At 39.6% G+C, this 14,308-nt stretch overlaps 1 protein-coding gene across 3 annotated transcripts in view; it reads left to right on the forward strand.

Annotated features, from left to right (window-relative positions):
- Positions 1 to 12,027, forward strand: part of LOC122799714 (mucin-3A-like) — a 354,130-nt gene extending 342,103 nt beyond the window's left edge. For all 3 annotated transcript variants that reach the window (XM_044068953.1, XM_044068952.1, XM_044068954.1), the window contains 4 exons: positions 2,134 to 2,187; positions 5,709 to 6,740; positions 8,144 to 8,805; positions 11,866 to 12,027. In XM_044068953.1, coding sequence (XP_043924888.1) covers positions 2,134 to 2,187; positions 5,709 to 6,740; positions 8,144 to 8,769 — 1,712 coding nt within the window. In that variant the 3' untranslated portion in view covers positions 8,770 to 8,805; positions 11,866 to 12,027. The remainder of the gene's footprint in view (positions 1 to 2,133; positions 2,188 to 5,708; positions 6,741 to 8,143; positions 8,806 to 11,865) is intronic.
- Positions 12,028 to 14,308: the final 2,281 nt, after the last annotated feature.

Here is a 14,308-nt window from a genome sequence, read left to right on the forward strand (position 1 = left end):
GGGACCAGCTTCCATGTAATCTATACCTGAGTCTGACAGCAACTATGGGACCAGTTTCCATGTAAGCTATACCCAGGTTTGAGAACAGCCATGAGACCAGCTTCTGTGTAATCTACACCCAGGTCTGACTGCAGCCATGGGACCAGCTTCCATGTAATATACATCCAGGTTTGAGAGCAACCATGTGCCCAGCTTCCATGTAAGCTATACCCAGGTCATGTGTCACCAGTTTTGGTCATAGTTTAAGAGGTTATGGTCATAGATGAGAACTGAGCTTTGGAAGTGTTGTTTCTTCTCTGGTCAGTGGCACATCCATCTTGCTTAACCCATATCTGGAAAGGGATGACATTGGTAAGAAAGAGACATCCAGGAGAACCTTGTGCCCAACTACTTCAAGCCTATACATATGAATGGTACCCGAGAATGTGGACAGGTAGGGGAACGGAAGACTTTCTGAAGTATGGCACGGCCACTTGCACACACTCACAATCTTGTATCAAGGAGCATTTTAAACTCTTAAGACAATATGCATCATCTGACATTTGCCTTCTAAACCACATGTGAATTTTCTTGAGAGACCCCAGTGGGAACAAGTGTATTGTAAGTTAAATTACTCAGTTCATTGCTTTGGAAGACGTTCTATAATTGATATCAGGGTAAAAGCTTTTGCCATCTCTTTGTTTGCTTTATGCCTCGAAGGCTAGAAAAAAAGAATGGTTCGTTGCCCGAACTGCCTGATGTTACGCCCTTGGGAACTACCAGCTGCTATATTCCTGTTACCTTTAAGTCTGATAGAGTCCATTCTACAGAATACCTCTGCACTTAAAGAGTCCAAAACCTCATTTAACAGGGAGCAAACCCTGGTTTCTCCTTAGCCAACTTGGGTTCTGGAAGTGGGCTAAGATACCAGGAGAAGTCTGCCAGAGATGGTTAATTGTCAATGGATGTTGAATGATCAGTTAAATTATCACCAATTATTGTTTCTTTTGCATGAACTATAGATTCACAGAAATCTGCTGTGATTAGCTGATAGCTGTTCAGATAGTACTTAATGTGTGTCAGATTTGTTTATTTTTAGGGGTATCCTTCCTTCAATCCTTTCTACATTTGGTGAATGGGTCTATATTATGACGTCGAAATGTCGTAATATCGAACACCAGATGGTCGACCCATATTCATTGAAAAGCATTTAAGCAATTTGATGAATATTTCCAGGACAAAGATGCAGTTGGCCAACTACATGGTGTTGCCCTATTCTCTGCTGTAGTGCAATCTCAAAGTTGGTATATTTAGTTAGGGGGGTGTGGGCTGCTTAGCCCCACCACATCGGGGGGGGGTGAAGCCCCCCACATGGGTGGGTTTGTTTTAGGTTAGGTTAGTTACGTTGGATTGTGGGGCAAGTTTTTTTTTTTTTTTTGCACTGTAAGTATTCATCGATTCGCGTAAATGAGTTTCGATGAATACAGGTCGATGTTTAGGTGTTTGATGTTACAACATTTCAATGTTGTAATATAGACCCTGATGAACACCTTCAGAGAACTCTGAAAATAATTGCATTGGTGCATCAACTTTTAATCTAGAACTAATAGTCTTACTGCTGTTAATGTGCCAAAAGTGTTTTATAGTTAATTCTATACAGGGCTAGCAGTGCTTGTGTGGGATTTGCTAATTTTGGTAATGATACTTCTGCATATAAGGTCCGAATGCAAAACTATAGCTAGCTCACCTGGCACCTGGGGCAGATCCCAAAGTAGCACCACCTCAACTCAAAGTTGAAAAGCAAATGAGAAAAATCTCACTCCTGCAACTGACACACATGCATGCGCGCACACACACACACACACACACACACACACACACACACACACACACACACTCTCCTCATGTCAAGTGCTTTAGTAGTCGGCTGAGCCATATATGCAGTATCGATGTTCATTGATCTAGGATGATACTGCACGTACCAGTTGTGCCCCTGACAGCTTGCGCCTGGAACAGCTGCCCCCTTACCCTGCCCAAGTTATAGCTCTGATTTAATTTATACATTTTACAGGTATAGACATATAAAGTATAATTGCTGATTGTTATATGCAGTCCTGCCTTACTGACGATTTTAACATATTTATGTTGTTGCAGAAAACCCATACCTGAATGAGGATGAACTACACAAGAAGTACTACCTAACGAGAGGTAAACATCCTACCTATTGTGCTTACAGGTCACTTGCTTGCATGTTTTGGCAACACTGCCTTTCAAGCATTAGTGTTAATTATTTAATCTTAATTTTAAATGCTGATGCTTTGATTGTAAGGAAAGCCAGTGGTTTATAGAGATTGGCACTGGTAATATAACAAAATGTAGCTCAGTTTTAGCTCTTTACAGTGTAAAATGGCAAGAATATTTACAGGAAATCAGATGCTGCTCAGTTTGATGAACTCATTTGAAGTTGTTGTTGCTTTAAACTATTAACCATTTTTATAAACTAGTAACCACTGTTACCAACATAAACTAATAATGTAGCCATTGTTATATAAACATACAACATGTCAGAATCTGTAAATGTTATCAGTTCTTCTTTCGGCTTTTCCCAGTTAGGAGTGGCCACAGCAGAACTCCGGTCCGCTAATGATTGGCAGTAGATTTTTATGGTGCCGAGGTGCCAGCTCGACGCCCAACCTTCAACAAAGGGAGGCCCATTTCACGCATGTCTTTCGAATGGCACTCGTCCGCTGGGAGGACATGTGCAGACTCCACACAGAAGGTGCTTCAGCCGAGAATCGAACGGGAGAACCTCTTGCTGTGAGGCGACAACGCTACTGCTGCACCACCGCGGCTTGTTATCAGTGTTTTTTTTTTTGGATGAAGGCCTGGTTAACTAACTGTGGTTTGGCTTGTTTCATCAGGCTTTGTTTCACTGAATAGTAGCGATTGTTCATTTTTTTTCTTTTCTTGGTACAACTTTGTTCTCAACCCACTATGCAGGTTTTACTTTGTGGGCATTTGAGCACAGGGAACCTAAAGCACTGGGTCTTGTAATTTTTTATCACATACTCTCCATAGCTCCATATGTTTAATATTCCTCAACATACACTCTCCATAGGATTGATGTTCCTGTCTTATGACCTCCAGAACTGAGGCACACTGACAGATGAGGGCCCTCTGGGATACAGATGATGTCCTCTCATTATTCACAGGAATTCTGGGAATAGTGTGCTCAATGTTCTGGGATTCACAGAAGGAAAGGAATTTTAGAGTTCTCTGAAGCTTTCCAGCAGCTGAGAAGCTACAGCTCCATACATACTAGGGTTCCAGTAATTTTTGTTTACCACATCCTGTCACATGACAAAGCACGGAGTGTCTTCCTATAACTATAGGAACTAACTATAATAGCCAAAGTTGCTGTTGCTTTGTTTGTACATGCCAATGGTGGCAAATTTGAGTATTTTCATATACATATCAAACATTCCTATCAAAATTCCACAGCTTGGTTTGTATTGCCTCCATGCTGTTGCTTACCTCACTTTACACTGTTTGTTTGTTTGTTTGTTTGTTTGTTTGTTTGGGTAAGAAATGCTGAGCATCATGGCAGCTTGACTCTAACTTGCAAATTCATTACCCCTCAGAGTATTTTGCTTCTGCTATACAAACATGTTCTCCCTCTCCAGTCACTGAACAACCCCTTTATTGTTCTGTAAATTACTTTTAACACAGCATCCAGTGTCAGGCACCATAGTCATGGTACTCCATCTCAACGTTGTTATATAACTGTATTTGTAATGTAGTCTCAGTAAAGTTAGTGTATTTTTAGTAAAGACTATAACATGAGTCCGGGAGAAGTGTTAGCTGACATCAGTATACTAAACCCATACAAGACCCCTCCTCACTTAACCAAATGTGATGATATCAAAACTAGTTACTACATGAAAATAATTGTCACTGGCCTCTTGTGTATTGCATAAAGTAATGTATATGTGTAACAGTCTAAGCATTAAACCAGCGGGCATTCCCAAACAATTTAGATCTATTCAATGTGTATATTATTCATATGTTTCCAGATGGGGAGGTCAGAATGGTAGTCAAATTAAAATAACTAAGTAAGACTTAAGTTACTGAATTAGCACTTTATTAAATTATTTACTGAGCTTTATATAGCTGAAGCTTATAAAAACAGTAAATAATTGATCTTGCATTAGCACAGTTCCCAGCATCTCATTACTAGCCTTTCTTTGGCTGTAGAAATTTTCACAACCATGACAAATTCCAAAATCAATACGCTGGATTAATGCAGTCTTCAATTAGTCATTATTTTCATAGGCCTCAAAGCTGACTTTGTAAAGACCAGTAGAGAATTTAATAAAATGCTGATTTAATGATTCTTTTACTTATTCCAACCAGACTACTATTCTGCCCTAGTTATTCTACCTAGAATACCATTTTGTCCTCATCTGGCAAGGCATACATAATAACACATTAAATGGAGCCAAATTCTTTGGGAATGCTCACTGATTTAAGACTGCTGCAGACATGCATCACTATATGCAAGGCCAGTGACAATTACTTTCAAGCAATGATTAGCTTTAATTTAACCACAGACTCACAAGTATGAATGTATTTAAAAAAAGGGTTAAGTAAGGGTAAGTCACTGTATCCATACAGTACCGCCTTAAGATTTATTCTAGTTTCATAAGTCTATAACTATAGAATTGTAGATGATACAAATGTATCCACAACTGAAGTAGTATAAACTATAAATACAGGTACTTGAAAAAAGGGTTAAGTAAGGGTAAGTCACTGTATCCATACAGTACCGGCTTAAGATTTTTTCTAGTTTCATAAGTCTATAACTATAGAATTGTAGATGATACAAATGTATCCACAACTGAAGTAGTATAAACAATAAATACAGGTACTTGAAAAAAGGGTTAAATAAGGGTAAGTCACTGTATCCATACAGTATCGCCTTAAGATTTATTCTAGTTTCATAAGTCTAGAACTATAAAATTGTAGATGATATAAATGTATCCAGAACTGAAGTAGTATAAGCTATAAATACAGGTACTTGAAAAAAAGGTTACGTAAGGGTAAGTCACTGTATCCATACAGTATCACTTTAAGATTTATTCTAGTTTCATAAGTCTATAACTATAGAATTGTAGATGATACAAATTTATCCAGAACTGAAGTAGTATAAACTATAAATACAGGTACTTGAAAAAAGGGTTAAGTAAGGGTAAGTCACTGTATCCATACAGTATCACTTTAAGATTTATTCTAGTTTCATAAGTCTATAACTATAGAGTTGTAGGTGATACAAATGTGTCTAGAATTGAAGTAGTGTAAACTATAAATACAGGTACTTGAAAAAAAGGGTTAAGTAAGGGTAAGTCACTGTAGCCATACAGTACCGGCTTAAGATTTATTCTAGTTTCATAAGTCTATAACTATAGAATTGTAGATGATACAAATGTATCCAGAACTGAAGTAGTGTAAACTATAAATACAGGTACTTGAAAAATGGGTTAAGTAAGGGTAAGTCACTGTATCCATACAGTACTGCCTTAAGATTTATTCTAGTTTCATAAGTCTATAACTATAGAATTGTAGATGATACAAATCTGTCCACAACCAAAGTAGTATAAACTATAAATACAGGTGTGTAAATGCTTAACCAGTAACATGTGAACTAATGCTCTGTATGCTCTTCTAAACAGTGACTTCCATGCCAACATCCCTACCAGAAATGAAAACAGTAGCACTGCAAACATCAGTAGGTGTGGAAAGTCCACTGGCTTCCACTGTGGCTACAGTCTCTATCCAGTTTCCTTCTGTACATGGTGGTATAGTTTCTGATGATTATAGTTCAACACCAAGGCCCAGTGAGGTTACAGCAGCTAGCCAATTCCTTTCAGTTCACCACCTTTCTCTGCATTCAGTTCATGCAACAAATCCATCTCTGCCTTCTGAGGAAAATGTAAAACAAGCAATATTAGATTCTGTACTACTTCGGAAAACTGAAAGTTCCACATTAGTACTGAAGACAACAAAGGAAGAAACGGAGGTAAATAAGCTTCAAGAATCGTTAGGCACCTATGAAGTTCCACTTGAAGAAACTGTAACCAAAGCTGAACAAGATCTTTCAAGGCCTTCAGTAGCAGAGCCAGTAGCCACTGCAGTGGTACCTTCACTTTCTTACAATGTTCAGGAGACTGAATTAGACATCACTCCTAACAAAACAGAAGTTCCACTTGTTGAGGCAGTTTCTGAAGCTAGACACGAACAACAGAAATTTTCTGTAGAACATGTTTCTGCTTCCATAGTAAAGTCTGTACTGGACACTGTATTATCTCAGGAAACTAAACATTCTGAAGTATTACTTCTAAATGCAGAACCAGAAGCAGAACTGACCACAGGGGTTCACTCCCAATCACCATCAACCACTTATGAAATACCTCTCCCTGTACCTTCTGTGAGAGCTGTAGACCACGAAACATCTGACAAGTCAGACCAAGTGCCACAGCCAGATGAGACTGAAGAGTATCTATCTAAATACACTGTAGAAGAACAGGATGAACAGAACAACTTTTCTAAAGAATCTGCTTCTCCTGAAGCAAAGCTTGTCCATCACCACTTTGTAAGTGATACGAGTGGTCATATTTCACCTGTGCCAAGGAATCAAACCCTGTATCATCAAGTAGAAGTGACTGTGGATGTTGAATACTTAACTAAGTCACAAGTTTCAGCTGGTAAGTATAATCAGGCAAAGCACATTTTCATTGTTTCTTACAACATAAAGTTTTCTCTTAAGAAATGTTGGTTTGCTTAATGATGGCACAAACAACAGATATAACATATCACCAGCATCACAACACCATTATATAAATGTTACCACTTTATTAAGAGTTAAGGGAATGCTGATCACCTGAGTATTGAAAACATAATTTGGCTTGGTACCAGGGGGCCACTGCCTCTCTACTCCAAGGGCCACTTAAGTGCTTGGATGTCCAGATCTCTGGATACTTTGTATTTGGAGTTGCTTCCTGAGTCAGTTTCCTCTGAACTCAAGCCCTCTCTGTGCCACTGTCAGTTTTCTCTGGGCACTCAATTTTCTTCACAACTTTAGGCACTCCACATTCAGGTATCCAGTTTTCTGTTTCCCACATGGACATGCATGCATACTTCATACAGCCAGAATTGTTGCATTGCATTTGTACCAATTGACAGGCCAAAATGTTGTTCCTTTTTTGGTCTGTCCACAAAATAAAGCTAAGCTGACATTAGCCAGTCAAGTCCACTACTCGAGCGTGGATCACTGGAACTGCAGTAACAGCTGCATCCCTTTGTGCCACACAGATGTCCCTTATTCCTTCATCTGTAACATCTATATGGCTATCCCATGTGACCACTGCTTCTTCATTGCATGAGGCTCACACATTGTGCTTTTTTCCTGTTTGTACAGTTACGAAGGAAATATTATAGTCAATGCACCTATTATATAGTAATCTGCAAGTGGTGGTGGTGAACAGAGAAGCAAAACATTTTCCCCCAGATTTCATTATATGAGACAGTTTCAAATTAGGGTTCCACAGAGATAGCAATTTGGAAATAGCAAATGCCAATAAAATATGCGAAAGCTGTTCCTTCGGCAGGCAGACTCCTTGGCATAAAATGCCTCGACTACTTCCCAGATGACCAGGAGTAAACTAATGAAACCTGGAAGAGCTGATGTGGAACCCAGGGGGCAATGAATGGCTGATGTCAGCTTTCCTATCCTGACATGTGGGGTGGTCTGATCTGCTACATGCTCCTGTCATGTGTTGCAGCATGGCACATCTGGGGAGGGTTTGGGACCAGAAGGAAAAGGAAAGCCCCTAATGACTGCCAGGATAATGGCTACACTCTGACTGGCATGTCACCCTGAGAAGGAATAACCAGGCATGGCCACAGCAGGAACCTGATGGTCAGCAGACAGTGGCCTACAAAAACAATAAAAAAGTTTCTTGAGCTATCTTTTTTCTCTTATGTTTAACTCCTTATTAGAAAGCTGTATTGAGATATACGTTTCTTTTAGACTTCTTGTTTGTTATAGGAGTCTAGCAGAAACACCAATAATAACCTGAGTTTCTGAATATGTTTATTTTTTGTTTAGCCACACAACATGCCAAAGAATCAAGAAAACTCAGACAAGTGTCACAACCTCTTTATTGTGACTATGAAGATGTCAGTGCAGAGGTAACACTACTTCCAAATACTACACAGTCACAACCTGGCCTAGCAAGAAAGTTCAATCTACCCTCAGTCAGTGTTTACCAGGAAATGCCTTCTGAGGAATGTGGCAGCCAGAGCACGTTTTCTGCACCACGTCACATATTACAAGACTGTGAACCAAAAGATATAACTACTCAGAAACAAGAATCTTCTTCAGCAATCCACAGTCATGCTGGCACTTCTCAAGACCAAACTACTGTGAAAACATCGTACTCACCTAGGCCTCATACTGGTTCTCGAAGAAAACACAGAAGTTGCATGAGTAACTGCCATCATGTCGAGGATTCTCCAGTAACACACAGCAGCCAGGTGACTAGCTGCTGTCACGTACAGGATGTGGGCAAAGAATGCCATCATTCTTTCATTTCTACAACTATTGTAGTAAATCCCAAATCTCCAGTACAACAAATGCCAGCTCTCCATAACAGTGATGGTTTTTCTTCTCAAGAAAGTGCTGAAGAAACACCAATTAACATTAGAGTACCATTGGAGGAGGAGGAGAATTAGAAGCTCAGAAATGAAGGCGGCCCAAATTCTCTGCAGGTATTGCTGTTTAAAAGTTTGTATAAGTGTTGCCCTTAAGGGAATGACTTGTAATACAGAAAGACATCTGACATAATGTGTTAAACAGGATTTGCTGCTTCTCATTCACATACACTGCTTAGGTCAGAGTGTCCAGATAAGGTAGATATTTAAGCACTTTGCATACAGATCTAAAGATTAAGTGCTGACTCTAGCCATGGAGAGAGACAAAATATAGCATGAATAAAGGGTTTCTAGGCAGAAGGCAACCTTTTCTCAGGTTAAAACTTTGATTTACAGCTCCTGTCTTTCACATTTACAGTAATTACACCTTCTTGCCTTCTTGAAGATTGGTGTGTGTGTGTGTGTGTGTGTGTGTGTGTGTGTGTGTGTGTGTGTGTGTGTGTGTGTGTGTGTGTGTGTGTGCACGTGCGTGCGTGCGTGCATGCGTGTGTGTGTGTTCGTGTTTGTGTGTGTGTGTGTGTGTGTGTGTGTGTGTGTGTGTGCATGCACATGTGTTGTCTGTTTGTGTCAGAACGCAGACATGTTTTAAAGCATGCAGCTTTTTGCTAATTTGTGATTAGCCAAGGCATTTAGTTCCAAGTAACAAAAGTATTTGTTACTATGGATTTGAAGATTAAGACATGGATATTTTGGCATAATTTCATGTAATTTTGAGCATGGATGTTTGCAAACACATCTGAGCCTATTGTCAGCAATTAATGAAAGAGCCCTTACAATCACAGAGGAATGGGACCATACCTCTCAAGCCTCTGAGCTTTAAAAATCATAGTGCTGTTTTTTTTTTTAAATTATAGCACTTTCAGTGCCTATAAATAAGTTTGACTTTATAAGAAGCAAAGGCCAGATCCAAGGGCCAAAATCATAGCAGTATGTTAAATCGCAGCAGATGAGAGGTATAAATGGGACTGATAAAGGTTATAGCTGTCACAAATTACTCTGCAGTCAACCACTGCTTCCTAACTGCATTCAAAAACAGAAGCCCAGTTTTGATTAAGCAGCTATGTTTTTACAACTGAAAGATTGTTATTAATTTGTAATTGGCTGATGCAGCTGGTTCTAAGTAGCAGGCATTGCTTCCTAAATCATTTTCCTGCTACACTTCATTTTAGTCCAAAGATTGTATGGTCTTAAAGAATAATGCAGGCTACTTCAATTCCCCTGCTAATAGGAACATTACAAATAGTTTATGGGTTAGTTAGCTTTAAGGTGAGACAGAGATGTTTCCATGGATCAGAGAGAGAGAGAGACAGAAATGAATCTCTGAAAATCCCAGTCCAGTTACTGTTACTTGTCTAGGGTCAAATAAGAGTCGGATGGTTAAGTCTGCAGCAATGTTTTATTTGTTTCAGTAGTTTATTAATACAGACTTATACGGTAGCTCTGTCACCTCACAGTAAGACGCTGTCCAGTTCGACTCTCAGCTAGAGCGTCTTCTGCGTGGAGACATGCGTGAATGGGCGTACCCTCGTTGAAGGTTGTGCGTTAGGGCTGGCAACTCAGCACGTAAAAATCAACTGCCAGTCATTAGCGGACCGGAGTTCCGCTGTGGCGACCCCTAACCGGGAAAAGCCGAAAGACACAACAACATTAATACAGACTTATACAAGATGCTTGAAGACAGAGGGGATTCTAGCTACAGCAAAAAGCAATTTGTGTTACCAGATAATTTCCAGACCATTTCTATAGGTTTGTTGAGTGATTTGATTTTTTTTTTAAATGTGTTGCTTTACATTGTGTTTTAGCTGTTTTGGAAATTATAAAGTATTTTTTTGGATGATGACTAGCTCTAATACCCTATTTCGGAAAAGTACTTCTGGTCTGTTGGTCACTCTCTCCAGCTCTGGGTGTAAACTGTGTCTTTTGTTACATTTCAGAGTTTAAGCCCAGTGTTAAGGTTAAACTAAAGCTCATACTTCTACACTGCTAAGCCTGCATAAATGTATAAACATGATTATCATTTTTGTGTATGTAACATTGGGTGTGCAGTTTTGTGGATACAAAATGTTTTTTTGTCATTTATTTTTACCAGGTCAGACATTTGTTGAAGGTGAATATCATTTGTTGAGTTCTCATTAGCACAATGTGTTAACATTTCTATGGTGTCAATTTTTAACTGATCAACATTAGTCTAAATTCACATACTTTTCAAATTGCAAAGTATATTGACACATAAATAAACACATTTGAAGGTTCTGAAAAGGCATTCAATGAATATGGCTGAGGTTTGCACACTGTCCGTTTGTTGATAGCTCATAAATGGTATTATCAAATATTTCCAAGGTGTTGTCACCTCATAGCAAGATGTTCTCTGGTTCGGTTCTTCGCTGGGATGCCTTCTGTGTGGAGTGTGCATGTCCTGCCTGTGTTCATGTGGGTTTCCTCCTACATTTCAAAGACATGCACTCTAAATTGGCTGTAGGTGTGAGTGAATGATATGTGCAAGCGAGTGGTGTGGAAGAACTACTGCGGCAGGACTAGCCACCTAGTGGTACAAACCTTGGCTCTAGATGATTGTCACTGTTTCAGTGACACCCTGTCCCCATGTGCAAAACTGGGAAAAAGGGGTTGTGGCTGGCTGGATGGATGGATGATGGATGGATGGATGGATGATGGATGGATGGATGGATGGATCACCTAACTAGACTGTACCGTGCTTTAACACAGACGTATACAGCAGAGAGGTACTAAATGTCAGTGTTTGCAGCAGAGACATGATAAATGTCAGAGCTACAGGCTAATGGGCTAAGCAATAGCTGATGAATGAACAAATTTCCAGGGTTAACTCAACCAGTGTATTTGCAAAGTGTATTATTTCACTGAGTGTTGAAGAAGGAAGGAGTGTAACACTGAATCAAGAGACATGGCTACAGTTAACTCAACACCCCAACCCCATGTAAAAAATGGGGAAAAGGGGGTTAAGGATGATGATGATGATGATTTTATTGCTTTTGCTCTTTCTGCATTGCTTAAAGAGTATTTGCTAACTGTGAAGAAATGTAAATTAAAGATATTTATGTTTAGAATATATTAACTGTTTTTCATGGTTTATTTTGACAGGGTCAGAGGAATAAAGTCATGCAGCAAAGAAGATTTTCATTGCTTCATTTCATCTCTGGCAAAGGACCTGCTTATGCTTCACAATAGCCTCTTTTCTGAGTGAACATAACATTTTAACACAAACACTGCATGCTACAAATAAAGAGTTGACCTGTATTATGACCTGTAGTCCTGAAATCTTTCTTAGAAATATGTTGAAATACAAAATGTCTGATTAGGGTTGGCTAGTGGATGTGTCACTCTGGGTATACAGAGTAAAAAGAAGTTTTGTACTCACCATAATGTTCCATCTGTGTTGTCCATTTTCATTCTTCCTCAACAGTTGGGTTTGGATCTGATCCCCCAGATCCATTTTGGCCATTGCTAAAGCTTGTGGCCACCAGGAACTGTCAAGCTCTTCACTTACCCACAATACACCAACCCCGATTACCTCAGATCTTGTTTGCTGACTTTAGTAGGATGGGAATATTATTATCCTAAGAAGAAGAAGGAGAAGAAGGCTATATCTGGAGATAAAAAATATAGGTCAGAGAAGACCTATAACCATTCATTCTTTCAGAAGCATTCAAGGACGGAGGTTGGTGGGAGGGGAGTTGAGGAAGAATGAAAATGGACAACACAGATGGAATGTTATGGTGAATTGTCAATTTTCATTCTATCCTCAACAGATGGGACACAGTCCCCAGCTACCTAAAATCAAAGGTGGACTCTAAGGGAGGATATTCCTGAGCGCCATTGAGCCAAATGATGCTTTACCTCTGGAGACCAGATCCAGCTTGTAACAAGTAATAAATGTATGAGGAGTAACTCAAGTTGCTGCTGCACATATATCATATGGACATTTTGGATTAAAAAGCTGAGGAAGTAGCTGTAGATCTAGTAGAATGGGCCTGTAATGGTTTTGGTAGAGTAACGCCCAATTTGTTATAAACAAATGAAATGCAATCAGTCAACCATCTAGATAAGGTAACACTGGCAACTGGTTTTCCCAGTTTGATTTCTACAAATGAAACAAACAATTGGTCAGTTTTTCTGATGTCTTTTGTTCTTGGTAGATAGAAATGTAATTGCCTGTAGACGTCCAATAATTGTAACGTGTATTCACCCTTGTTAGGAAATTTAGGAAAGAACATTGGCAAATTAATGGACTGGTTTATATTAGATTTTGACACCACCTTAGGAAGGAAGGATGCATTAGTATGTAATGTAACTCCATGCTTGTGAAAAATCAAGGATGTTTTTTCAGAGGACAAAGCTTGAGCCTCTGAAATTTATCTGGCAGAGGTGATAGCTACCAGAAAAAAAATTGTCTTCCAGGAAAGATATGTAAGGTCACATGTAGCTGCTGGTTCAAAGGGGGATTGAGTAAGAGTCTGCAGTACCAGATTCAGATCCCATGGAGGAAGAGGTCTCAGAAGAAGAGCACCTTTCACGAAGGTTTTATGCAATTTATGAGCTGCAACAGAAGAACCATCAAAACCAATATAAAAATTTGATATGGGCACTAATTGAACTTTAATGGTTGATAAACCAGCGCCTTCTTTAAAGAGATGGGTCAAAATTTCAAGGATACTATGTATTGGGGCTGATAAAGGTTCAATATTATTTTGATGAGCCCAGTGAACAAACCTCTTCCATATGCTAGAATAGACTTTTATGGTAGAAGGTATTTGATGGACTGGAGAAGAAAGCATAGGTTGTCTGGCTATTAATGGAACTGGAGAAGCCAGGAAGTCAGCCTGAGGTTGGTCATGTTTGGAATAATCATGCCTGTCAGGTGAGACAGGAGGTCTAGAGTCGGATCCAGAATCAAAGGTAGATGAAGCAAGTGAGGCCAACTCTGGAACCAAATTTATTGAGGCCAGCAGCTTTCTGTAGGAAATTTGGAATTAGCAGAATGGGTGGAGAAGCATAGAGTAGACTGGGGGCAGTCGTGAAGTAGAGCATCCCTTGGCGATTTCTCCATGGGCAGATTAGGTTAAAGTAGCTGCTGCATTTGTTGTTTAGGGGAGAAGCAAACATATTACAGCAAGGCTGGACCCATTGATGGAAAATCACTTCCATGACATTCCTGTTGAGGGACCATTCGTGAGGTAGAAGAATGCACCTGCTCAGTTTGTCTGCTATCACATTGGATTTCCATGGAATGTGCATTGCTATAAGAAAGGGGTTGGATGAGATTGCCCATTGCCACACTGTGAGAGCTTCTTGGCACAAGGGGTAAGATCTAGTTCCCCCTTGTTGGTTGATGTACCAAACTACTGACATGTTGTCCAGTTTAATAGCAATTGTTTCCAGAGAGACAGTATCCTGGAAAGCTTGCAGTGCTAAAAGCACTGCTCTCATCTCTAGGACATTGATATGCAAGTTGGCCTGTTTGGGGTACCAAGTGCCTTGGACTGTTTTTCCCAGAAAATGCCCCCCCCACCCTGACTGGGAAGTG

Source organism: Protopterus annectens, chromosome 4.part0 (assembly GCF_019279795.1).
Source record: "Protopterus annectens isolate FY-2018-M chromosome 4.part0, PAN1.0, whole genome shotgun sequence".
In the NCBI taxonomy this organism is placed as follows: domain Eukaryota; kingdom Metazoa; phylum Chordata; order Ceratodontiformes; family Protopteridae; genus Protopterus; species Protopterus annectens.